Raw genomic sequence first — 26429 nt, forward strand, 5'->3', positions numbered from 1 at the left:
GAAGCTCATGCAGGAAGTGATATGGTTAAAGAGATTCTAATGGAATTTCATGCAATTTAGCAGTTAGTTCTTTGTTGTGTGATTGTTTCTTCTGGAAAAAAAATCACCGACAGAGCGAGTCGTGGTTCAGAACGTTGCTGTTAATCTTTGTGTGAACTATTTAACTTCTTGTCTTATATCCAAACTTGATTGTTGTTCATTTATGTATTCTTCTCCACCCTACTGAGGGATTTACATACACTATTCTCACTAGATGCAAAGTGATTGATGACATGCTTTGTGAAGAGTTATCACTCGAAGCTATGGCGAGTATATAGCATTTCTGTAACTAGTCGTTAAAGCCAATTTACTACAACATTGATAACTGTTGCATTATATTCTTGAATTAATTATATAATTCAATTTTGGGGAACAGTCTGGCTTCAGAAAGAAATGTCGCTACATGATTTTGATTCATTCGGATGTATTATTTGTGTTTATAAAGGTTACTCTTATCATACTTCTAGTTCTACATAATTTTTTATTTATTTCTTTTGTATGATCTACCTATATAGGTAAAACAAAACACCAATGCCTTCAATTAGGTAACAAATTTAAAGTCCTCGTGAATATGTTGAGGCCAATTCTACACTATGCATGACGACAAGCTGCCTACCACAATAAAAATGATTCATTAGGTATTTGCACATTGCTTTGGTTTAAATTTTTTTAAGAACTATGATGCTATCTATCCTCAGAATTTAGTATGAACTATGAACAACTATTATTCTGTCTGCCTAATGGGCTAGCAAAGTGCCACCCTACCAGCATTCTGTGACTTAGCAAAAGGCTAAAAGGCAAATAAAGTTAAAATAGAAATGATAGTATTACATGTGATGAAAGGGGCCGAACCCTGCCAATTGGTATTTCTCCTTGTTTCTTAATCATGCAGGTGAATGTGAGACTGTGCTTCGAAATTATGCCGACAAAAAGCTGAAGAGTGAGATGCGTTTCACGTGAAAAAATGTTGTTGTCTTCCTCGAATGAAGTGTCCGCATTAATAGAAAACAAAAATGGAAATGAGAACTGGTTTCTTCAATGATGGCTGCTCGTGAGCAGGCAAAGCTGAGTTTCAGAGAGGATTATTGTTATTGTTTTTCTGGTCTCTGCTTTGCTGTTTGTGTATTTGTTGAGTTTGCTTGGATACAATTGTGGATTCACTCGATGGCTAACTTTCTGCAAAGGACTAAAGTTGCTACATGCGAGAAGTCTTCAGTTTAACGTGCAAATAACTTTAATGAAGCTGATCTTGGCTACTGCATCTGACTCGACACGAATCTATCCCGTTGTCACGAGTAATTCACATGAAATTTTTACAAAATTCGAAGGATGTTGAAGATGCAGGTACGAAAGTTACGCGATAACTCGTTGTTCAGAGTGTTTTCTTTTCTTTCTTCTCCCCAATTGGCGTTTGCTAAGCAAGGACCATTAAGCAATGGTTGAACTAGTAGATGCAAGCTGGTTTCCAGATCTCAGGCGTGACCTCTTTCAAGAAAAAGAATGAGTTTGACAGTCAGCTATTAAAACATCAGTGTTGAATAATATGTATTATGAGATAACAGTTCCAGCACTGGTATTGGTAAGATTAATGGCAAAGGAACGACCAGGTAGATTTGAATTCGTTTCATAATTAAATGCAACAACAACAGCAACAAAAAAGAACTGTCAAAAATACTGAAAAGCGACATCATCATCGTCACCACCAGCTAAAGTCTTGTTCTGATAGTTATATCAGATCATTTAAATCAGTCACGTAAACGTGACTCTAAAGTCAATCTAGCCAAATCAAATTAGTAGAGATAGTTGCATAGTGGTTGGGGCACTCCACCCATCCAATTTATCTCCCGCACCCAGATGACACTGCGATGGTGCCATCTTCTTCTCGTCTTCTTCTTCCTCTTCCTCTCAACCATTCAATAATTCCAAGATCCATGCAGCGTTTCCGCCCAACTTTGACTCATGCTCTGCCTACATTCCTTCCTGTTCATACTATTTCGTCAACGTGGGTTTGAAAACAGGGGAAGGGAATCGCATGCCGCCAATCGGATACATACAACAACAAAGGGAACATTTTTAGGTCACAAGAAGCCAAGAGATTTGACTGAGGCGAGACGGGGGCGGGTTGATGCTCAATGCACACTTTATGCTGCGTTTCCATCCTCTTCACTCGTTCCTGGGTCGATTTCGGGAGGTGTCTCTTGGTCTTCCACTACGAGGTCCTACAGATCACCCCATCCACCGCTAATCTCGCTAGAAAGGGGGAACCCTAAAGATTCCAGCCAAAAGGTCTTTTTTTTTTCTTTCTATTTCAGGGGTGCTATCATCGCTGCCGGATCTACAGGCCACCCGATTTTGCCTCATTTACTAGCTTGGGTTGCCTCTTCCTACCCTTAATTTTCACGTCCGTGGGCTCCTTCACCTTCCCCAGTTTTCCTCGATTCCGGGCAATTTTTTTTTAATCTCCGGCGACCTTGCTAATGCTGTAGGATCGAGCGGCCATGGGCTGTGCCGTGTCCAAGAATGCAGTCTCGGCTACGCCGGTAGCTGATTCCTCCGGCATTGTAAGGAGCAACCAAAAGCGGTTGGGGTTGATCTCAGCGCCCTCTGGGCTGCACCGAACTGGAGAGGGAACAAAAAACGGCCACCCGGAGAGGGAGGAGGAAAATGGTCGCCTTGAATCCGGGGGAAAAGGGAAGGTGAATGATGATAATACTAGCTTGCAGAGCCTACGGTTGCGGAATCTTCACAAATACATCGAAGGGGAGCAGGTCGCTGCAGGATGGCCCTCTTGGCTCAGTGCCGTAGCAGGGGAAGCTATTCAAGGCTGGGTGCCTCTTAAAGCTGATTCCTTTGAGAAATTGGAGAAGGTAATGCAGTGATTATGACGAGTTATCCTTCTACATATCATTTGTCACAAACTCAATCTAGAATTCAAGATAATCCCATCTTTGGCTCGAGTAGTCAGCTTGTATGACGTACACAATTCCATTAAGAACAAAATGCACTAGACTTGACCATGCAATAATTTTCTGTTATCCTCAACAGATGCTTGTTTGCAGCTCTTTACAATCTTTTTCTATTTTTGTTGCTTTGATCGGTAGGACTAAGCTGTTTCCTTAATTTTGCTATATACGTATTTCACCTAAATTGGATCAACTTAATGATTTAATTTCAAAATTATTGGTTAGGACTCAAGTTTGTTGCGTCTGAACTAATTATAATTTTATCTCATTCGAACTGATCTTTTGCATGAATAGATTGGACAAGGAACTTACAGCAGTGTGTTCAGAGCCCGTGATCTTGACACTGGAAAGATGGTTGCCTTGAAGAAGGTGCGCTTTGACAATTTTGAGCCAGAGAGTGTTAGGTTTATGGCCAGGGAGATAAAGATACTGCGCACGCTTGACCACCCAAATATTATTAAGTTGGAAGGTCTGATTGCTTCTCGATTATCATGCAGCCTTTATCTTGTATTTGAATACATGGAGCACGATCTAGCTGGACTTGCTAGCTCTCCTGATATTGTACTCTCTGAATCACAGGTATGATTATATTCTTTGAATACTCAATTGGAAGTGTCTCCATAAACTTTCTAGTGGTAGCATGCTTAAATACATAACTTTGTGATAATGAATATTTTTTGGGCTGTCTTTCTGTCCATGATCTGCAGGTCAAGTGTTACACGTATCAGTTGCTTTCTGCACTTGAACATTGTCACTCGCAGGGTGTTATACACCGGGACATAAAAGGAGCAAATCTTTTGGTTAATAATGATGGAATTCTGAAAATGGCTGATTTTGGTCTTGCAAATTTCTGTCGTCCTGGACATAAGTATCCACTAACTAGCCGTGTTGTGACTCTCTGGTATAGACCTCCTGAACTACTGTTGGGTTCAACTAACTATGAAGCTACTGTAGATTTGTGGAGTGTTGGTTGTGTGTTTGCAGAAATGTTTGTGGGAAGACCTATTTTGCAAGGCAGAACTGAGGTAAATAACCTCTAAAACTCAAGCTTTTCAGTCAAATCTTGTGTGTTATTAGTGTCTCTATGACCTTGTAGCTATTTCTTGTTGGATCTCCAAAACAAGCAAAAAAGAAATGGATCACCTAAACCGAGAGAACAATTACTAAAGTCCATAATGGCCTAATTATTTGGGTTGGATTATGATATTTTCTAGTCATTGACCTTTAGAGAAAAAATAATAGTCAAACAATTTTTCACTGTTTTAGTTTAGGCCTCCCTCTATATCTTCTCTTACTACTTGCATACTTGGTAACCGTTGATGGTGTAATTTTTATCATCCCAATTGAATTTTCTTTGTTAGAAGTACTTTTTCATTAATGGTGCTGGACTAGAAAATGTTTCCTTTTTCTAATTTTTTATATATTTTTTTTTTCTATTTGTTGTGTCAGAATTTTTTTTTTTTTTCAATTTGAGGATGGAAGATTAACTTTGTTTATCAGGTTGAACAATTACATAAAATATTCCGGCTATGTGGCTCACCTCCAGAAGAATTTTGGAAGAAGTCAAAGTTGCCTCATGCTACAATTTTCAAACCCCATCGTCCCTATGTAAATAGCCTCTATGGAACATTTCAAGATTTACCAAGAGCAGCCATTAGCTTGTTAGAGACTTTTCTCTCTGTTGAACCTTATAAGCGTGGTAGTGCCACAAGTGCCCTTGCATCAGAGGTGAGCATACTTCTGGTACTTTTATTTGTCTTATGATACTGAGACATTTTTCCTCCCATCACTTTCTTTTAGCTCCTCAGAATGATTGCTTTGTTTTTCTTCTTGAAGGGGTACCTTACTAAACATGCTATTATTTTACCATTCTTGCTTTTTCATTATAAACCTTAACAGTAGTGCCAATAAAGAAAAAGAATAATATCATTGTTGATCTTCATAAACAATTTTTTTCCTTATTTGCGCCATTATTTAGGTTTAACAAAAACCAAAAGCAGAAGCCAAAATATCATGCAGAAGTTTGGAACCTAAATTCTTTATTGGAATTGTCTATTGCACTATAGAATAGAAAAGGCCTACAGAAAGAATAGTGGGAAACCACCTGCGGACCTGCATAAGCTGTCAGCTACTAGGTGGACAAGATGTGGTTGTTGATTTTAAATTAAGCATCACAAATAAACATTAACTCATAATTTCTATTCTAGAACAATCAAATTGTTTGGCGGCTCCAAAAATCTTGCATACAGCTTTTTGGAGATACCTAAGTTGGCACTTTTCTGAGTGTTGTTGCACTATCAGAGTAAAAAAGGCATGGCAATTGTGTGAAAACTACCCATTCCAACCCAAAATGCCAAAGACAATTGAGAATCCAAGCATGCTCAAGAGAGCCTCACTTATATGGGACCAAAGGGAGGAGTTTCTTCCTTTCGGCACTTCTTTTTTACACCTTAGGCATGCCTCAGGCTCAGCATCACCAGGTGAGGGACTAGCCCTGATGTCATGTGGCAACCAGAAATGCTAATGCCATTAAGTGGGGATCCCTTTGAGACTTAGCATGCGCGAGAGGTCTCACTTTGCAATGTGGGACTGTAAGGGGAGAAGCTTTCTTCCTTCTCATCTCCTTCCTTTAACTCACACAAATTTAAGATATTCCTCCTACATTTTCAGTTTTTCTTGGTTAGAATCTGGAAAATGCATTCTGTTATTGACTTTTCCTTACCTTTTACATTTTTCTTCAATATGTTTTTTTTTCAGTATTTTAGAACAATGCCGTATGCTTGTGAACCCTCAAGTTTACCAAAGTACTCACCTACTAAAGAGATGGACATAAAGAATCGAGAAGCATCACAGAGGTAAATTTTATTCATAATGGAGGTCAATAAGTCAGTTTCATTAAAAAGGATACCTGCAAAAATATTTTATTATTCTATGTTAGTTTCTGTAAGCTTATGTTTCTGAACTGCTTAGATCAAGGTCATTTACTGCTTCAAACTTCCAAGCATATGCATTGCAAAGATTGACTCTCTATACAATATTTGTATAAATACATATAATTGAATTCTTACTAACAGTTTATTGTAGGAGCATTTAGGCTCCTACGTTCTGGATGTCTCATGGTAGCATCTGCTCAGTTGGCCATAGATTTTTTATTTTTTACTTAATTTTTGAATTTTAGATGAAGCTATTTCTATGCATATAGTCAATGTAGGACCTTCTGACATTGTAAATGCAACTCTCTTGTTGAAAGTATTTAACAGCTAGTATACTTGTTTGTTTCTTAGGAGAAGAATTGCTGGAAGACAAGAAGCCATGAGAAGACCATTCAAAGCAGATAGAACTTCAGGACAATCAGGTGGGCTCAGCAAATTAGCAGATACCAAAAAGGTAATTCACCTTTTTTTGGTGTAAAGGCTTTTTGTAAGTGGAGGACAAGTTATAATGTTTTGTATTGATGAATAATAATAATACCATCTAATATCAGGATGCACAGTTAAATGTTGAAGCCACTGAACACGATGAACAAAAAGGTCTCAAAAGAGTAGATGGTGAAACCAGATTGTTTGTAGATCTCCAGCCAATGCCATCGATTAAAAATCCAGATGAAGGTCATCACATGAAGCACAACTCTGAACAGGATATTGTCTTTTCAGGACCATTACGTGTTTCTACTTCCAGTGGTTTTTCATGGGCTAGGAGGCAGAGAGAAGACCATGTATATAACAGATCTCACAGTAGGCGCAACTCAAGAAGAAATCTATCTGCTGCAAGAGATCTGTCTGATATTGAAAATGTCAAAAGCAAGTTGGGACCCAAGGGTCCACAAAATGGTGATCTTCATGCTGGTTCCAAACACCATGAGTCACAAGAGTTGGCAAAAATTGCAATGCTGAAAAGATGGGCACAACTAGAACATCCGGGATCATTTGACACTTCAGAATCATTCCCTTCTCAAGACTTCTCTGAAGCCTTGTGCAACGGAGATCCATCTTCAATGCGGCATAACTATATGGTATGCAAGCTAGTCTGGCATGATCTGATTTCCCTTGATGTTTATCACTGTCCTGAAACTATCTAACTTTACTGCTAAATCTCAGGGCTTCAACAACCAAGACAGAGTTGAGTTTTCAGGACCTTTACTGTCTCAGACTTGCAAGGTTGATGAACTACTGCAGAAGCATGAACGTCAGATTCGGCAAGCAGTTAGGAGATCATGGTTCCGAAGAGGTATGCCAAGACCTTTTACAAAACATGTTGTCCAGGTCTATATAATCTTTATGATAGAAAACATTTTAGCACTAAGCCTAAAGCAAATTAGCCAAAGTTTACTTGCTTCTTAATGGAAATCTTTGTTATGTGCCTTATCAAAACATTTATTTTACATAACTGTGTGCATTTTAGCAGCTTCTGTCTAGTCATGAATTCAATACACGCAATTAGAAGTCCTATTTCAGCATGTGAACTGAAATCTTCAATATAATTTGCTTTTAGATGGTTCAAGTTAAATTTGATAGGGCATCAAACATTTCGTTTAAAAAAAAATAATTAGTTTTACTGAGTGTCTCTTGATATTCAGTGGCAGGGAGAAGACCGAGGAAGTAAAAGTTTGTTGCTGTCAGAATCAAAAGAAGCATACAGAAGTACCATACAAGTTGGGTGGACAAATAGTATTTAACAAACAGAATTTCCCGAGGTGAAAGAAACTAATTCAACAATGACATCTGAATTAATTGATTAGCTGCTATAGATGTTTATAATTGTTTCTACAAGCCTACTACCTCCTGTATATAAATTACATTGTTAAGAGAAGATGCGTTGATAGAGGTATCTAATTCATTCATTTTTTTCTGGTGCCGATCAAAGCTCTTCGTTCAAGAAGTTCAGAGGTGACATCTCAAATAAAAATTCCTTGCAACTTAGTTTTTGATGCTGCTAAAGCTTTGAATTGGAGCTATTTCATGATAAAGATAAGTGTATAGAGTCATGAATCCCTTGTAAATGTTAAGTTGCATGCATTTTCAAACGTGAAAGATACATGTATGCTGAAACCCGATGGTTAAATGAAACATTCTTTTTAACTGCAAGCAAGAACTATGTTGTGCTGAGGTTTCATTGGAAGAAGTCTAATCCTTCCATGATTATCAATGTGAAGAGAAATGAAAGGAAAACATGATGATCAAGACCAGAGCTTTGTTGGTCCGGCAAACATTTTTTCTCTCGACTCAAGTGACCCTTGATCTTAATGAATAAGATGAGATACACTGAATGCTAGGACACTTTCAGTGGCATTGTTTGTGCTTGTCGTTTTGCCATGCGATAAAAGAGTTATAAAATGTGTGCACATCGTTACTTACTAGCATAGAACATATAAAAGTGACTAATAAACAAATATATTTCTTTGATAGAAATTTTATATATATACATACAGATTAAATTGACTAGCAGACAATTAAAGGAACATAAACGATTTATAAAAGGAAAAAATAAACGAGAAGTCCAATCTCTCCCAGTGGATCACATCATATACTAGATATAATATTTGTTTTCCTTTTGAGAGGAAAAATCTTCGAGTAACATTGTAGTGCGTGTCAATGAGATGTATAAAAACTCACTCAGTTCTTAATTATTTTTTAGTCAATGTAAGATTAATTTTAAGAACAAAAAAACTTGAAACTCCATATCAGTAAATATTATTTGAAATATTAACTATTTTTTAATAAATATTAACAATTAGAAGGATTTTTTTTATTTTTTTTGCGTAACCTGTTACTAGAGAAAATAGATACAGTGCAATTTTAAAATAACTATGAATACGATGAACCAAAAAAACGAATTTTGGAATGACTTCATAGGATGTTTTACAACCTTTTTCTCGATTTTTTCCCCTCTACTACTACTACTACATGTGTGTCAAATTGACAATTTGTGAACGTTGCAGGTAGCCTTCACAATGAAGACATGGAATTTGCCCTGCTCTGATACAAACAGTTATTTGCTCTAAAGCATTGTGCCCCTTCAAAGATCAAACAATCAATCATCCTCGCGCGAGATAATAGTTGGAATCTGGCCATGATTAACGAAATCGATCTTGTTCAGTCTCAAGCAGCAGAGGACATGCTCCGGCAGCTCATCCTGTTTTTGGGCCTGCATTTTGAAAGATAGTACTTAAAAACTATTAGAGACTCGAGTTAGATTGTTGTCTTGTAATGGTAATATAACACAGACTGGTTTAGCGAGATAATAACTTTGTTCAACATGGAAACAAACAGGGATTTCTTTTTTCTTTCCTTCTTTTTCCAATGAGGAGAAAAGCTCGTTCAGGATTGCTTAACAGAACACTTAAAACAACCAAAAAATGAAGCAAGCCAAATCAGAGAAAGACTTAGCTCCAACCTGGATGGTCAGTCCTAGATCAAGGATTCCATGTTTTAAACGTTCCCGAAACGCTTCAAGACCCTTTCGCGATATGTAGCTAAAGCGATGTATATCAAGATCAATCTCAAAGTAATTTGTACCCTGCAAAACATAGGCATACTATTAGGTACATACAAAAATGCATGCTAGTTTTCAGTACCTTTTAGCATATCAAACTAGTCCTTTACAGAAATGGCCATAGTAAATTTGCGAAATTGAAGAGAGGCAATCATGGCCAACATGAAGACTGATGAGCTTTGGAGTTAATGGTTACAGGTTAAAGAAGTTCTCCTAGATGGTAGTGTAACAAAGTGTTGAAGTGAGATTTTGTATCAAGTTGAAGCTCTGAACCACAAGCAAATGTTTCAATATATTCTCGAAAATTTTGAAAGAGAACCTTTCATTTACCGAGTAAAAACTGTGTTGAGGGCGCGAGAGCACTGGTTTTTCATTATATGCTTGAACCAGCTTCCTTTCTGTTGCACTCAGAAGAAGATCCTCAGGATTAACCACCCCAGCCACTATTTTCAATCTCTCCCGGAAAGGAATGCTTGAATCGATCGCAATTCCTTTAACCTTTTCAGTTTCATCATCAATAAACCTCTGCAGAAGGTGAGAATTACAAGCTGAATCACTATATACGCCTCCAGGTAGATTTATTTTAAGATATGGACAGCAATAGTTCAGAATTGTGGACAGTATTACCTTTAACAAATCCTGGAAACTAGAAGAAATTTCTTTGTCAAAACATTCAGAAATCTTAAAATACAATACAAGGCTCATTCCTTCCCCATCACTATCACCAAGAAACATTGCAGCCGGATAAGTTGGCATCTGCAGGAAAGTGCAAATTTTCATAGCATGTAGAGGAGATAAAGCACATATACTTTCAGCAGACAAGCATGCAGCTTCATGATGAACTAATGAAAAAAACTCTTACCTGAATATTGACAATAAGGAGTGAGGGGACTTTTTCATGAGGCTTAACTGATGGAAGTTCAATATGTTGAGCAATGTGATGCATCTTTCGAGGACATAAAAACAAGTCGACACCAACCGGATAATATGGTGCATAGTTTGGTGCAGGAAGCTTCCTCTTATCTCTGCACATTTCAAGGTGCAGCTCAAATTAGTGAAGTAGAAAATTGTTGTTAGCAGCAAATAGCCACAAAAGTTCTGTAAATGAAATAGAACAGAGCAAATCATGCCTGAAGTAATTCTGGCCGCGAAGTTTAAAGGTAGATGGCTCGAGGAAGGACCAGCATCCAGGCATTGATTTCTCCCCTGGGGAATGTGGAACGACTATCCCTCCTTTCGGTCGACAAAGGAATTTATTTGATGCACCTAATACATTAAGTAGCCAGATATCAGTTTGCAACATCACTAAGGAGACCCCAAAAAACTTTAAAATAGAAATGTGTTACTCACAGAACTCAGTTATCTCTTCTCCATCATAAGACTTTCTCTTATAAGAAAGCCTGATAACTGCTGATCTTTTCCTTTGACATGGTGGACTAGCATTTGGCATCTGTTGAACTTTATTATTAAAACAAACAGAAGGGACCAAGTTGCAGATGTGCAATGAAGCCTTGTTGACATGAGATTTGTCATCCATCTCATGTAACTCTTTGGAGCCTTTCAAACCACCATATGATTCATTTAAACCCTTTTTCTTTTTGGTGTAAATGTCTGCTCCTTGAGCTCTATCTCTAGCTTCCTCAACCTTACTAGGAAGCTCGCGAAAGCTTCCGCAAGAATTCACCAATCTATCAGCTGGAAAACAGTTGATTGTAGGAACCACTGTCAACGGAGTGCTAAGACAAACATCCTCCATACAGCATGAAGCATTTTCATACTGCAATGGCTGAGCCACTGTTGCATTTGCTGATGGAATACAATCTGCAAGCATTAAAATAAAAATCATCACTACCTCGAAGGTCTGTTGTGTGATCATGATGCATCTGTTAAGAGTAAACTAATACTACCTCCATGAACACTTGAGAAATCATCATCAGAATCAGATTCCAAGATACTGACAGAATCAAACCATGCATCTTCCTGGCAGATCACTGTAAAGAAGCGAAATCAAGAAATAAAAATGCTGTGTCTTTACCTCTCTGAATGTCGATAGAAAAACGGGGGAAAACAAAAAGAAGAAGAAGATACCACTAGCATCCATCTGAGTGTGATGCCACTGCAACTGAGTGAGATGGACTATCATATTAGAGACCTCAGATTTTCTGTTTTTCGAAGAGGTTTCAATTTGAACAGAGTGATTTTCATCATCCCAAATCTGAGCTTTACTGGCATCAGGAATCGAAGCCAAAATCATTCTGCGGGATCTTCTGAACCAGTGGCAGCCCGACCTCCTTCTGGACCTACAATTTGATTTTGATACACACGCCCCCATGATATCACCCAAGCATAGAGGAAGTGATACCAAGTAGGATCCTACAAAGATTGTTTCAACAGATCGATCGATTTATTGTGAATTAAGTAGAAATCTAGTGCAGAAGTGTTGAAACAAATCATAAATATAATTTTGCTACTCCAGTCTCACATCCAAAATAAGTCTTGTTTTAGCTGAAACATTCTACTTTTGCTAGCATTTATTTACTGTCAAATTCCATGATTTGGCTGCTTCATTCATCAAAATCAATTGAGCTCTAGAAATGGAGCATTAGAGACATTTATCCAACTTTTTGACACGAAGTTTCATATCCTTAATTATGCCTCAAACAAATGAACACAGGAAAGGATAAATATTCCATAAAAATGTTGAAAAACTTTCACTCTTAAAAGATGGCTAAAAACACTATAAGATTGTAAATGGCAACAGAAGACGAACAAGAACGCTCAAAGAAACAAATACTAGAGTAAATATTTTACCAGAAAATATCTCTCCTTTCTCTGTACAAAAAGCAAATGAAGGGCTGAAGGACTCAAGGAAGGCGAGTTAGAAGAGAGAAGATGGTCGTAGCGTGCCTTTCGTACTTATAGTTGGTATAACGAAGATGAGACTGGAAGTGCGCACTCCCTGATGATTGATCGAGACTGAGAATCGTCGAAGTCGGAAGGCAGTCGCTCTCCTCACGTGAAGGAGTAGATATGGAAAGGCCAAGGCCAAGAAAGCACAAGGCTGACTGTCTTCTTGGTTGGTGCATCTACCTGCCTGTCTACTCTCAGAAAATGGCATTGCTCCCGGTAAAGTCCATGCGGGATTGCACGGTATTTCATCTGGAAAATTGAAGCACTAATATAAAGCACATGTAACACTGAATCCAAAAAAAAGGAATAAAATACTAAGAACTTCCTCCCAAACACCTTTTCTCAAAATAATAGAGGCATCTAAGAATTTCTTCCCCCAAACACTTTTTCACAAAATAATAGAGGCATCTAAATTTGCATGAAACAAATCCTCAATGGGACAAAATGTTTATGAGAGACCTTTTATTTGTGGCACTTAACTGTGACACGTATCTATTTTTGAAATCTAAAAACAAGTAAAAAAAATGGTACCTAAAACGAATTATAATATCTACCAAGCTGCTCATTTAGTACGTGCGGCAATTTAAGACCGTCAGCAACGCTGTAGAACAAGCTTAATTTCAACACCTATTACGCGGCAATTTAAGACCGTCAGCAATCTAAACAGAGCAGATAGATTGCTTTTATTCTTCTTCTTCCTCTTCCTAATCCTTTCATGGCCTATGACTGCTTGCATGCATTCAGTGGCCTTCCGTCGGCTCTCCTTGTCTTGTAGCTCAACTACTAGTACTTCAATGTCTCAGCAGGTGGACATGGGACCGGCACGCCTGCGTGCTCCCTCAATTTATTGTCATTTTTAGCCGATCCACCACCTATCGCTCTGCCACGGCTTCTTCTCCTCATCAGTTAACTCGTCCCTGTCGCTGGTCCACCGAAATGAATAATAGTTCCTTGTTCACGATTCGCTGGATCCCATGATAAAGAAGGAAGGACATACATGAAGTGACTCGACTCGACTGTTCAGTGTCGAACATTGATGTGATACTATTTGGAGCTTCTTTTTGAGTCAGAAAAGGGCACCCTACGTAGTGGTCGCCTGATTGGCTTTGTTCACTGCGAGTTTTAGTGCAGCAGCATCCTTTTCATCTAAAAATGGCCCTTAATCATCGTCATCCTTTCAATTCGTTTACGTCAAATGTTTTAATTTACTTAATCATTCCAGAAACACATTTTATTAGAATGAATGATTAAAGTTCAAGGACTATTAATTAACAAGGTTTGCTTTAAGTGTTCGTATTTAGACGAAAAGGACGCCTTCCAACAAGGCTCATGGAGTGACACCTAAAGAGTTTAATCTACCGAACAGTCTGTTCCCTACCAGATGTGCACTTGTCTAATCCGTGACTTAACTGATGGACAGTAAACTTCATGGTGGCGTTGGTTTATGAACAACATCAATTAGAATTTATTGTTTTGTTTAACTCTGCATTTATTGTTGAATTAGGACATCTGCTACATAAGTGAGAGGATTTGTCATGTGGTTGGGTTCGATGTTTTCTTCATTTAGTTCAAGATGTGTGCTAGTAGATAGCTGCATATGTGTATGATTGTAAGGAAATATGCAATTCTCTCCCTTGGAATCACCTATTTCGCAATCGAACGGATTGTTTATATAAGAAATGCGAATGGATTGTGTAATATTACGATCCTTTGGGAAGATCATAAATTATAACAAATAAGAACACTGAGTGCTTTCCCACATTCCAATCCGCATTTATCTAGAACTAAACAAGAGGCCGGTGCGGATAAATAAATTAATAATATAGTGATTGCTTTAGACCAATGGTTAGCAAATCCAAATCTAATAAATAAAGTGTTTGTTAACTCCTATATTTATTCACATGATGGCCTCTTCTTTTAAATATCAGACCATATTTATAGTCATTTTTGGTCGAATTGAGAACTTTATAAATTGATTTAATCAGATAATATTAATACTCAATCAAGATTAAGCTCATTTAATGAGCCGTCATAATTGGGCCTTGATGTAGCAAATAATTATCAGTTTTGTTGATTCGCGCATGAATATCGGAAATAATTATCTCATTCGTTGATTCGAGCACGAATATCAAAAGTGACTTACAACATGTTAATTCAAAGGGGAATGAAACACCATGTTCTAAAGAGGAAACGACAGTTAAAAATAATATTAATCAAAACTATGCTCAAAATATGAAACATAATATATATATAGACCTCTGCCTTATGACTCGAAAAAAGAAAACAAATCCTCGTATATTGACCTCAATTCTTATCTTTTACAGAGAAAATAAATCTTACCAAAAAAGAAAATTTCTTAATGAAAATTCTAATTAATAAAATTAGATGCTAATATAGACAAATCCTAGTCCATATTTACTAAAAATACCAAAAATACATAAATACCATATAATGACTCCTTTTTCTACTCGCTCAGGCTCTTACTTCTAGATGAGTCATCTACTCTCATGTGGCTTTGCGAATATGAGAAAACAACATGGGGCCGACTTCTTCGGCGTGGCCCTTTCGATGCTCAAATTAGTAATCAGTGGAGAGAAAGAGAGCAAAAGAAGAATAAGAAAGAGTTGTCTCCGCTAGTTAGAAACAAAAGATCATCACACCTAGAAGCTACCATTTATGGTGCTTATATAGTTGTTATAAGAAAATTTTCACATCACTTGCCTTTGTGTCTTTTTAATTCTTCCCGCCTAAGTCAATGGAGACATAGTTTCTGATGATCCGTAACTATGCATCCAATCCTTGACTATCACGTAAAATGAAGAAGGTTCCCAGGGAACAACCTCTGACAGTCATTACTCATCTGCCATTCATTAATTGTCACGTATTATGAAGAAAGAATTAAAGAAATCGACTCTGACATCCATCACTTATTTTTCCAATCATCAAGTTTCACGTGTTGACAACCAGAAGCTTCCTGATGAAAGATTCCCTCAATAGTATTGCTTTGCAGGCCTTAATATAATTGCCCCACTGAAACTTAACATTATTGCTTAGTGAACCTCAATGATGTCACTTTGTGGAACTGAGCGCCATTGCTCAACGAAGCTTTAATGATATTGCTCGGTGGTCCTTTATGCTATCACTCTGTGAGACTTGTGCCTTATTACTTGCCAATGCTTTAACATTGTTTTATGGAACTAAATAACATTGTCTTGCGGAACTTTGATGATATTGCTCGGCGAACCCACAGTAGTATCTCCCGACTATAACTTTGTCATTGCTACTCTATAGAACTTAGTAATATTGCCCTCAGGGCTTTGATTTTATTGCTCAGCGGACCCATGGTAGTATCACCCGACTAAAACTCTATCATTGTTGCTCCATAGAACTTAGCAATATTGCCCTACAAGGTGACAACTTCTAAATCTTTAGAAATATAGTAAGCAACTACTAATGATGCCTACTCAGTAGATCTAGGAAATGCATTAAGTGCATACCTTAGCGAATCTCGGTTGCTTACCTTTTCTCCAAGATTCGTGAGTCCGGTTATTAGTTCCTTTATTCTCGAGTAAAGATGTGCAACGATTTCTTCTGCTTCCAGTTTTATGTTGCTTGATTGATTCCTTGGCAAATCCCATTTCACGAGCTTGGCTTCGGATGTCCTTCGTGTAGTTCAAGGAACTTCTCTGAAAGCTCCTTTACTAAGTCATATGCATCGATCCAGTTGACTTCTTGTGGCGGTAGGACACTCAGCAGATGGAACTCTGCTTTACCGTTTGCCACGAAGTCGGCTTGCTCATTCTTCCTCCACTGGTATTCTTCCTTGCATTCGGGTGCTACAAAATCGAATTTCATTATTAAAAGCAATTCAAAGCCGGTTTTAAAGAATACCTCCATTTTCTTTTTCCAGCTCGCGAACTCCCCATCGAACTTTGGTGGGTAGATGCTCGGTATGGTCATCTCGTGTGCTTCGTTTGACGGTTAGTCCTCCTGAAGCATCCTGGCTTTGATACCACTTGTTAGGATCTTTCACGGTCGGCTAGCGGAACGGGGGGGGGGGGGGGGGGGAAAAACCCCTGCACAAATTAAATAAAACAAATACCTTTCTCGGATTTATAACTTAGAATAAAACACTTGCATAGACAAAATAAGAAATAACTGAAAAGACAGAGACACAGAGAATTTTACTTGGTTACAATCGGGAAGGTTGTTAATCCAAGGAATAAAGTCACGCTAATTTCTCCTTCAGGCGGAGAAGCCTCTTTACAACAATAAAGCACAGAAAGACGAAGCTAAAATAGACAAAGAAGCGTGTACAAGTGTTGCTTGAATAATTCTTGTTGTTATTAGCTTCTGGGAGCAGAGCTGCTTATATAGCCTTGCTCGGGGCGCCTGGAACCCTTACAGGCGCTTGGAGTGGGATAGAGCTCTATCCTCGACGCAACGATCAAAGACCATGTCGAAACTGATAAAACTTGAGTTCCGGGCGCCTCGGACTGCTCCAAGTGCGCGGAATGGTTCTGGGCGCCCCAAAGGGGTGTTGACTTTCTCTTCGGGACTCCAGCTTTGGCTCCTCTTGCTTCGGTCCGGGTCTTCCACTCCAGCTCTGCTCGCTTGGGTGATTTCGGCCATCCGAAATAGGGCTCACCTGAACCCAACTTTCCGCCTTCTCGAGCAAGCTTCTGCTTCGGCCTCTCGACCCTCGGAAATGTCGCGCGCTTCCTTATCGTTTGCTCGCGTACTCTTCCGCAGCACCTCCTCCCTTAGACCCATCGATCCTGTCGGTTCTCTCCCGTACTGTCCTTCTCACTAGCTGCGTCTTTTGCTCAACATCCTATGCTCTTAAGTTCCTGCACACTTAGACACAGGGTTAAACACAACAGGACCTAACCTAACTTGTTTGATCACATCAAAACAACCTTGGGGTACCAACAATGAGATGTTGCGGAAGAATACACTGGTGGACGAGAAGGACGTGGCATTGTCTGAGGGACGAGAAGTTGGGGAGGAAGCCTGCTCGAGGAGAAAATCGAAGTTGGGTTCAGGTGAGCTCAACTTCAGGTAGTCGGAGCATCACCCACAGAAGAAGAGATCAACTTATGGGAGCTGATCTGCCTTCTGCCTTATGGAAGACAACTTCCATAGCTTGGAAGGCACCTTTGATGAACAATGCAAAGGAACCTTCCAGCCTATGAAAGGCACCTTTGCTAGCTGTCAGCTGAAGATAAAGTTTTATCCTCGACAGATAAACTCTATCCTCAGCGCCTTGGACCTCTTTGAGGGCGTCTTCAAGACGTGGATAACATTTTTTAGGGGCTATAAAAAGGCTCATGGATATAGGAAACTAACAACAACTCTTGTATTCATTTTCTAATACATTTCTGAGCATTCAACGAGTGTAATAGGCTTCTCCGCCTATACAAAGGAGATCTTTTTAGTGCTTTCTTTTACCTTGGATTAACAACCACCTAGGTTGTAATCAAGTAATTTCTTAGTCTCTTTTATTTTATTAGTTATTCAATTTTCTTTTATAAGTGTGCTACTAATCTGAGTTGAAAGATCGAGAAGGGTGTAGCTTTGTTTTGTACAGGTAATTCACCCCCCTTTTATTGTTCCCCACTGCACTAGTAAGCTCATCCTCTCTGCTCAAGTTCCCGAGGAACCTTCGCCTCCCATTCTTGTATCCTCGCCCTACCTTATACTCATCCAAGAAGAGATCCAGGCATGTTCCCTCGGGAAGGTCTAGTGGCTAGCACATGAGGTGTTGCCACCAGGAGGTCTGAGGTTCGAATCTCAGCAAAGCCGAGTTAAATGCCTCCCTTATGTGCTAATCACTATTCCAAAGGCTAGTAGCTGTCGGTAATTTACTTCCTCCGTGTTGGCCCTGGGACGGGTTGGCGGGGGCGTTGAGGGCGAGCGTATTCACCTTTTTGCCACTAGGAAGAGATCCAGGCACAATCCTACGAGCGGACTCTATCCACCTGTCCTTCTGTCTCCACTCTCCCTCTTGGTAATCCAATCCAAAAGGCCACTTCCCAACTGATCGGCTTTATGGTCGGTGCCACTTTATTGCCAATCACTCTCCCCATTACTCCTCTGGTGGAGGCTGCAGCCTCAACTTCTAGTATGGAACCCAAGAGACTCTACAAATTCTCTGCTATCTACAATCTTTTGTCCGCCCAACCCTTAGCTTCCTTGTCATCGACTCTCCTGGCCAGTGGTTGTATATTACTAATGGGCCCAATCATGGAAGATTGGGAGGCTGCGATGAACATACTGGGTGGCTGTATGCTGGCAAGGATGATCGATGAGTACTCTTTCGACCTAACTATGATAAACCCTTAAGCCTTCAACTATCTTTCATTCTACGTATTTCTTGATGATCCTTATTTAACATCAATGGGCGTTCGGTATTGGCATGCTGTAGAAGTTTGCACCAGGATCCAAGAAAATGAGGACTTGAAAAAATGTCAGCCCGAGGTGGGCGCACTCGAGACTCTTGCCTGCTCGAGCGCGCTCGAGACTCCTGCCTGTTAGGGTCGATTTGTAGCTAGAGAGGGGGGTGGTGAATAGCTCACCGTGCTCTCGTCGCTTGCATCGTCAATGATGATGTGCAACGGAATACTCTCAAAGCAAGCTCCAATGCTAACAATGTAGATTTACTTGGTATCCACCTTAAGAAGAGGTGACTAATCCAAGGATCCACACACACAAGCACTCTCCACTATGAAAACAATTTTTTATGGTAACTACCGAAGGCAGAGAAGCCTTGTACAAACCCACACAACAAATACAACTTACGCAAGAAGAAAATACAAAAGATACAAGTAAAGAGCTTCTTCTTCTTGCTTACTTGTTGCTTGTTGTTGCCTCTTGAACCTCGAAAGTGTACCTACACTTGTCTCCAAGAGCCTTCAAGATCTGGCTGTGAGAGTGGAGAAATCGCTGTGGTCTTCGCTGTGATCGTGCGAAGAAGAGAATGGAAGCCGTGTGCAGAAAATCTCTCGCCAACGGCTATAACCTGGGTCAACGGTCGGATCCCAATCGATTGAATTGCTCTCAATCGATTGGGGAGGCTTTGGATCGATCCACCGATCGATCTAAAGCGCCTTTGTGCTCTATAGAAATCGCTTGGATCGATTGCCCGATCGATCCAGGACTTATCGCGCAAAATCCCAGCTCCCAATCGATCACTCGATCGATTGGAGGCTCCCAATTGATCGACCGATCGATTGGGAGGCTTTCTGTGCGACGTCGTCGGCTTCTCTATCGATCGCCTGATAGATTGGAAAGGAGACTTTGGTGAGGACTCACCCAATCGATCAACCGATTGATTGGGCATGAGTCAATTGATCGGTTGATCGTTCCAGCTCATGATTTCTTGTCTAAACAAGTCCAAATTCCCCTAAAACCAACATCCGATCAATCATGACCTGTTGGTACATCATGCCTAGTGTCTGGCCACCCTTGACCCGCGAGGACTTCCTCACCAAGTGTTCGGTCAATCCCTTTGATCCACTTGGACTTTTCTCCTCGTGCCAAGTGTCCGGTCAATCCCTTTGATCCACTTGGACTTTTCTGTTGGTGCAAGCTGCACCAGAATCAAACCTGAGTTTTGATGTTGTCAAAGGTTCAAGTTAAGTCTTGTTATGATCTAACAAGTTGACTGAGTGTGCAGGATGTTTACTCAACCGGGAAAATCCTAGCTGGAGGTTAGGCAGAGAAATCTTAGCAGGTTGTGGAATCCAGGTGCAAGTCCAAGTGGGTCGAGGCTTGGCAGAGTGATCGAGAGGTCTGGAGGACCGAAGATCAAAGGAAAAGTCCTGGGGAGCCGATCAAGGCTGAGTGAAAAGTCCAAACTAGATCTGGAGGATCAAAGTTTGGCAGGTAGGTTGAGGTAAACAAACTGGAGGAGCGACAATGAGGTCGGGTTCCCGAAGGGAACAACCTTAGGTCGCTGATCCAACTGAAGAAACCGGGAAGGCTTCCAAGTTGAGATCAAGAACAATTCTACTGTTCTTTTATTTCTCATTATTATACTATTATGCTAATATCTGTGTTGCAGGTTGTTTTGGTCTAACATCTGTGTTACAGGTTATCTTTAACACTGTATTGCAGGTTAAGTTGGATCGGTCGACCGAACCAAGTAAGATCAGTACATAAGTCAGTCCAGATCAGAACTGAGCCAGAATCGGATCAAAGCCTGAACGGTCGATCGAACAGTAAGATCGGTCGACCGAACCTAGTGACTCAGCTAAGCCAGTTTGTCAGCACCGATCAGCAAGGAAAGGAAAGAAGGGCTGATCGGTCGACCGAACCCAGACATCGGTCGACCGATCCAATCAACATTAAAGCTGCATTAAATCAAGATCACGGCAGATTCTGATGAACAAAGAAAAGCTTGTTCGGTCGACCGAAAAAGGGGGTTCGGTCAATCGAACCATTAAAGACCAGTAAGTGCAAAAGATTGAGCCAGCTTCAAACTTCAGCTAGGAAGGAAGGGAGCGAGTTCGGTCGACCAAATAGAGGGATCGGTCGACCGAACCTCCAGTACACCTATAAATTCAGACTCAAAGACAGAGGCCAATACAACAATTTTTCTGATCTATTCAAGTGCCTGTTTGCAAGCTTGTCGTGCTACGAATTCTCATCAGTCCTGCAAAGCTACTCCATCCGACCGAGCTTCGACTTTAAAATTCCATTGTCGGTATATTTCTTTTTGTATTGTACTTAATTCTATAAGATAGTAGAGTGTTACTATCTTACATCCTTGTAACTGTACGATCCACTTCTCTCCGAAGGTTTCGGAAAGAAGTGTTATAGTGGTTTGCCCATCGGTGCGGTCAAGGACCACGGGCCTTCGAGTAGGAGTCGAGCTAGGCTCCGAACGAAGTAAATAAACATGTCTCTTTCTTTACGTTCCGCTGCACATTTCTGATTTGAAAAGGAAAAGAAAAGTTTTTAAAATGAGCGATATTCACCCCCCCTCTATCGCTTCAAACGATCTATCAATTGGTATCAGAGCCAGGTTAGCTCTGAATATTCTTAATCGATTTTCAAAGCATCTTTAAAACCTTTTCTTTTCTGTTAGAAATATTTTTTTATTCTATTTTCTTCTCAAGCACTACTAATCCCAAGACGAGAGTCTTGGAAATATTTCTCTTAATTTTTTCTTGCAAGGATGATGAACTCATATCAAGAAGGCTATAGTACGGTCTGACCTCCACTATTCAAAGGAGAGAATTTCAGTTACTGGAAGAATAGGATGGAGTGCTACTTAAAGTCCGACATTGAGCTTTAGTTCACAATTTTGAAAGGCTATACTCTCCCAATGAAGGACGGAACAACCCTAGAACCAGAAGAATGGACTCCTCAGATGGTCATGAAGGCACAATTGAACTACAAAGCAATCAATACCATTCAGTGCGGACTCACGATGGAGGAGTTGAATAGAGTTGGTTGAAAACGAGTCTGTCACACTCGTAAATCAAATTAATTCATTTCTAATCTACCGAACCCCTTAACCTACACTAAGGTAGTATAGTAGAGGACCGAGTCGTCTCTCACGTGGAAACAGTGATAGGACGTTTGTTTTCAGACAAGATCGAACCAAGGGGTTTGTTTGGGGGTTTTGTTCTCTAAACCTAATGCAATAATTGAAATCCTAACTAACCAGCAAAGATGAACCTATAGCGCAGTGTCACTCTACGCTACAAGCTACACCTTCTACATGCATAACAAACAAGCATAACAGATAGTAAAACAAGCATAACTAAAACTAACCTACAATTCTATCTAACCATTGAAGAACATACTTACATCGCATTGTCACACTAAGACACAAGCATAATCATCAACAGAACTAACATTAAAACATAACAAAGAACACAAACAAGCATAAATGAAACAACAAGACAATAATTAAGTAAATTCAACAGAATTAACCAAACAAAGCAAGTAAATCCTAATTAACCAATCCACTTCTCCACAGTCAAACACGCACAAAGTATACTGTCTGTCACTACAGAATCACCGAGGAAGAAGACCGCTGTCACTCGGAAAACTCCTGGATCCGGTGGACGGCTGACGTTACTGGTCGGAACTGCAATCAACGGCGGTGGAAGCGCGAAATCCTCGAAGAAACCTCTCCTTGGACAGCTGCTGCTGGATGCGAAGAAAATCTGCCCAAAATCCGTAAACCTAGATCTGCCCTCTTCACCGTGTCGGGCAGGGAAGGTTGTGTGTTGCCGGACCTTGGAAGAACTCAGCTGGAAATTCTCCGGCGAAGTGGGAAATGGGGTTGCTGGAATCTCCGATGTCTCTACTGCCTTCTTCACCGTGTCGGGCAGGGTAGGTCAGAGCTCCGGCTAGTGGTGAGGGGAATGGAGTGAATCGGAGAAGAACCAAGTACTCGCTGCCCCGTCGAAGCGCCGCCGCCTTCTTCACCGTGTTCGGCAGGGAACTTGACTGGATGCGAGGGGAATGAATAACTGCGCTGGAGAAACCTCTCCGGCGAAGTCCTGCGGTCGTCGCCTCTGCATATCCGCCGGAAATGCCGCCGTCTTCTTTGTCGCCTTCGATCGGGAGGAGAAGGAAAGGGGTGTCGGGCTCGGAAGAAGAAGAATGGAAAGGGGAGAAATGGATATGGGGAGCCGGCCGGCGGCAAGGAAGGAAAGAGAAGAAGCCGCCGGCCGGAGAGAAGAAGAAGAGGCGCTGGTGTGTGGGAGAGGAAAACGCGAGAAGCCCTAGCCGCCCCTCACTGTTCATCCGCGTGAAGGTTAAAGAGAAGGGTTCTTAACGGGTTCGGGTTTTGGTTTTGGGATAAAGGAAAAGGGATCTGATCCGAATCCAATAAGAAAAGGAGAAATTGGGTTATGAAATTGGGCTTCAAATTTGGGCTTTAAAAGTGGGCTTTGAGGAATGAGCTTCTCTCTTTGAAATGAAATGAATCTAAATCTTAACTTTGGGTCCAATTAATTTGACTTAGCTCATTTTTATGGCATCTCTTTAATTTCCTACAAAAAATCATAAAATAATGTCAAATTTAGAGAGAAATTATAATAAGCTCAAAAATATATCCTAACTCATGAATCATGATATAAAGCACAAATTTAAATGAATGAGAGGATAAAAATACTAAGTATGAGAGCTAAAATATCACATAAAAATACCCATTATCAACTCCCCCACACTTATTCTTGCTCGTCTCGAGAAAGTAAAATAGAAAAAGAAAATAACTAAGAACCACAATTTTGAAAGGCTATACTCTCCCAATGAAGGACGGAACAACCCTAGAACCAGAAGAATGGACTCCTCAGATGGTCAAGAAGGCACAATTGAACTACAAAGCAATCAATACCATTCAGTGCGGACTCACGATGGAGGAGTTGAATAGAGTTGGTCCCTACGACAATGCCAAAGAATTGTGGGAATCGATAGTCAAACTACACGAAGGAACGGACGACTCGAAGGTAAACAAACGAGATCTACTTTTAAACAATTTGCTAAATATAAAAATGTTTCCTGGAGAGACGGCCTCGCAACTACACGCCCGACTGAAGGACATCCTCAATGGTCTTCACCTGATCAAACACAATCTCGAAAATCGTGACACAATAAGGTACGCTTTGAACGCCTTTCCGAGGAATGCTTTGTGGGCATCAATTATAGATGCTTACAAAGTTTCTAAGGATCTTTCAGTTCTTAAGTTAGATGAGTTATTATGTGAATTAGAACTACACAAGCAATCTAACATGAGTCATGGCGAGAAAGGTGTTGCTTTGTATGCAGGGCCGAGCAAGGAGACAAAATCAAAAACGAAGATCGAGTTAGAAAGTGAATCAGACCCTGACTCAACTAATGAAGAAGAATTAGTCAACATGATCCGAAGACTGTTGACTAAGAAGAAGTTTAGAAGAAGCTCCAAAAAGACTCCACCAAACCAGATCCAAAACAAATCAGAAATGATTTGTTATGGATGCAACAAGAAGGGGCATTTCAAAAATGAATGCCTAAATCGGAAAGAAGAAAGACCCAAATCGACAAGACGGAAGAAGGCTCTTCAAGCGACATGGGACGAAACTTCTTCTGACGAATCCGATGCAGAGCAAACGAAGCACTCGAGTCACCTTGCATTTATGGCAAGAAACGAAGATTCCGAGTCCGAGTCCGACGAAGAATACGAGTCCGAGATCGACCTCGATTCCGAGAGAAGCACCGGATCGGAAGATCCGAATATGGTAACGATTTATTCAAAGTCAAATTTGCTTAAAGTCGTTAAATGTTTGTTAAAAAAATTAGCAAAATCGGAAATACAAAATAACTTGTTACTTAAGGAAATAGACCACCTTAAGCAACAAGTTAGCTTGAGTGACTCGACTAACCAAGTTCAAGTCGGAACTTCGACTCAAGTTGAAAAACTTGAGGAAGAAAATTCAGACTTGAAAGGTCAAGTCGAGCGACTCAAGAAAACGTTGGAAAAGTTCGAAATGAGATCCAAGTGTCTAAATATGGTACTTGGTTCGCAACGAGCTGTGTACAACAAATCGGGGCTTGGCTATAAACCGAACAAAACAAACAAATCATACATGTCTCTAATTAGTCAAAATGTTAGAAGTCAAGTCCAAGCATGGGTTCAAACAAAACAGTTAATCAAACCAATTAAACCAAATTTCTACTTGGTCCCCAAAAGTCAAGTTCATTACTTAGATAGACCTTATCTAAGCTATGACTCAGGGGGAGCAACTAGAAAAACAACCCAACTAACTTAATTAAACCAAACTCAATACTTAGGATTAGGATTATTAGAACGGTTAGATGAAAAAGGTTTACCAAACCCTATAACATAACACCGGAATGGATTGAGATGATAGTACGTCAAGGAAACTTTGTCGAAGGCATGTCTAGGTTGAATATGGAATTCTACCTGGTGCACTAGACTTAGTGGATCTGACCGAAGCTACCCCAGTCAAACATGAGCTAGTTAGACCAAAATTTAGTATTAAGTTTTTTGGGCAGGAACAGTTTGGAAAGTCTTTAGCAAGTGGTCTAATGATATTCAAGTAGGTCATATGTCTCGTCACTGAACTGAAACTTATCCTTAGGACGCCTGCTTGATTAACCCAAAGCTAAGTTTGAATCTAACATGGGTTCAATAACCTCTTTCAATTTAATTCAAATCTAATTCAAACTAATTCAATTTCTAACTAATTCAAATCTAATTCAAACAAAATTATTCTAAAATTATTTTAAAATTTTAATTTAAACTTAATTAAAAATTAATTTAAACTTATTTTAAAAATTAATTTAAACTTATTTTAAAAATTATTTTAAAATTAATTAAAAATTAATTTAAACTTATTTTAAAATTTTAATTTAAACTTATTTTAAAATTTTAATTTAAACTTAATTAAAAATTATTTTAAACTCATTTTAAAAAATTAACTTTAACTTAAATAATTTTAAACTTATTTTAAAAAATTATTCTAAACTTATTTTAAAAATTAATTTAAACTTATTTTAAAAATTATTTTAAACTTAAAAATTAATTTAAACTTATTTTAAAATTTTAATTTAAACTTATTTTAAAAATTTAATTTAAACTTATTTTAAAAATTATTTTAAACTTAATTAAAAATTAATTTAAACTTATTTTAAAAATTTAATTTAAACTTAATTAATTTAATTATTTTAAACTCATTTTAAAAAATTAACTTTAACTTAAATAATTTTAAACTTATTTTAAAAAAATTATTCTAAACTTATTTTAAAAATTAATTTAAACTTATTTTAAACTTAAAAATTAATTTAAACTTATTTTAAAATTTTAATTTAAACTTATTTTAAAATTTTAATTTAAAATTAATTAAAAATTAATTTAAACTTATTTTAAAAATTATTTTAAACTTAATTAAAAATTAATTTAAACTTATTTTAAAATTTTAATTTAAACTTAATTAAAAATTAATTTAAACTTATTTTAAAATTTTAATTTAAACTTAATTAAAAATTAATTTAAACTTATTT

The 26429-nt window shown here is 39.0% G+C and overlaps 2 protein-coding genes across 8 annotated transcripts; one reads left to right on the forward strand and one right to left on the reverse strand.

Annotated features, from left to right (window-relative positions):
• Positions 1–1804: 1804 nt before the first annotated feature.
• On the forward strand, positions 1805–8090 carry LOC122029582 (protein IMPAIRED IN BABA-INDUCED STERILITY 1-like). 5 transcript variants are annotated; one of them, XM_042588634.1, is made up of 11 exons: positions 1808–2325; positions 2526–2906; positions 3297–3581; positions 3710–4027; positions 4503–4730; positions 5760–5857; positions 6287–6389; positions 6487–7014; positions 7100–7229; positions 7579–7695; positions 7866–8090. In XM_042588634.1, the coding sequence occupies exons 1-10, from the start codon at positions 1999–2001 to the stop codon at positions 7602–7604; spliced, it is 2424 nt and encodes an 807-aa protein (XP_042444568.1). In that variant the 5' UTR covers positions 1808–1998; the 3' UTR covers positions 7605–7695; positions 7866–8090. The 5 variants fall into 5 exon arrangements, with proteins under 5 accessions (XP_042444567.1, XP_042444568.1, XP_042444570.1 ...); XM_042588636.1 differs by adding an exon at positions 2352–2440 and having other exon boundaries at positions 2122–2255; positions 7100–7695; XM_042588633.1 differs by having other exon boundaries at positions 1805–2325; positions 7100–7695.
• Positions 8091–8820: 730 nt separating this feature from the next.
• On the reverse strand, positions 8821–13124 carry LOC122028512. 3 transcript variants are annotated; one of them, XM_042587348.1, is made up of 11 exons: positions 12936–13124; positions 12306–12653; positions 11583–11867; positions 11402–11485; positions 10845–11315; positions 10625–10760; positions 10357–10519; positions 10122–10250; positions 9814–10019; positions 9396–9518; positions 8821–9146 (listed from the first exon to the last, which is right to left on the reverse strand). In XM_042587348.1, the coding sequence occupies exons 3-10, from the start codon at positions 11824–11826 to the stop codon at positions 9431–9433; spliced, it is 1521 nt and encodes a 506-aa protein (XP_042443282.1). In that variant the 5' UTR covers positions 11827–11867; positions 12306–12653; positions 12936–13124; the 3' UTR covers positions 8821–9146; positions 9396–9430. The 3 variants fall into 3 exon arrangements, with proteins under 3 accessions (XP_042443282.1, XP_042443280.1, XP_042443281.1); XM_042587346.1 differs by having other exon boundaries at positions 9825–10019; positions 12936–13110; XM_042587347.1 differs by lacking the exon at positions 12936–13124 and adding an exon at positions 12741–12814 and having other exon boundaries at positions 9825–10019.
• Positions 13125–26429: the final 13305 nt, after the last annotated feature.

Source organism: Zingiber officinale, chromosome 10B (assembly GCF_018446385.1).
Source record: "Zingiber officinale cultivar Zhangliang chromosome 10B, Zo_v1.1, whole genome shotgun sequence".
Lineage (NCBI taxonomy): Eukaryota > Viridiplantae > Streptophyta > Magnoliopsida > Zingiberales > Zingiberaceae > Zingiber > Zingiber officinale.

Excerpts from the sequence above, each read along its gene's own strand:
- LOC122029582 (XM_042588633.1), top strand. The coding sequence starts at position 1,999 with ATGCTCTGCCTACATTCCTTCCTGTTCATACTATTTCGTCAACGTGGG. Across the intron at positions 4,731-5,759 it reads CAAGTGCCCTTGCATCAGAG|TATTTTAGAACAATGCCGTA; the intron begins GTGAGCATACTT and ends TTTTTTTTTCAG. Across the intron at positions 7,015-7,099 it reads CAATGCGGCATAACTATATG|GGCTTCAACAACCAAGACAG; the intron begins GTATGCAAGCTA and ends GCTAAATCTCAG.
- LOC122028512 (XM_042587346.1), bottom strand. The coding sequence starts at position 11,826 with ATGGGGGCGTGTGTATCAAAATCAAATTGTAGGTCCAGAAGGAGGTCG. Across the intron at positions 10,020-10,121 it reads GTTTCCAGGATTTGTTAAAG|AGGTTTATTGATGATGAAAC; the intron begins GTAATACTGTCC and ends CACCTTCTGCAG. Across the intron at positions 9,147-9,395 it reads ATCTAGGACTGACCATCCAG|GCCCAAAAACAGGATGAGCT; the intron begins GTTGGAGCTAAG and ends TTCAAAATGCAG.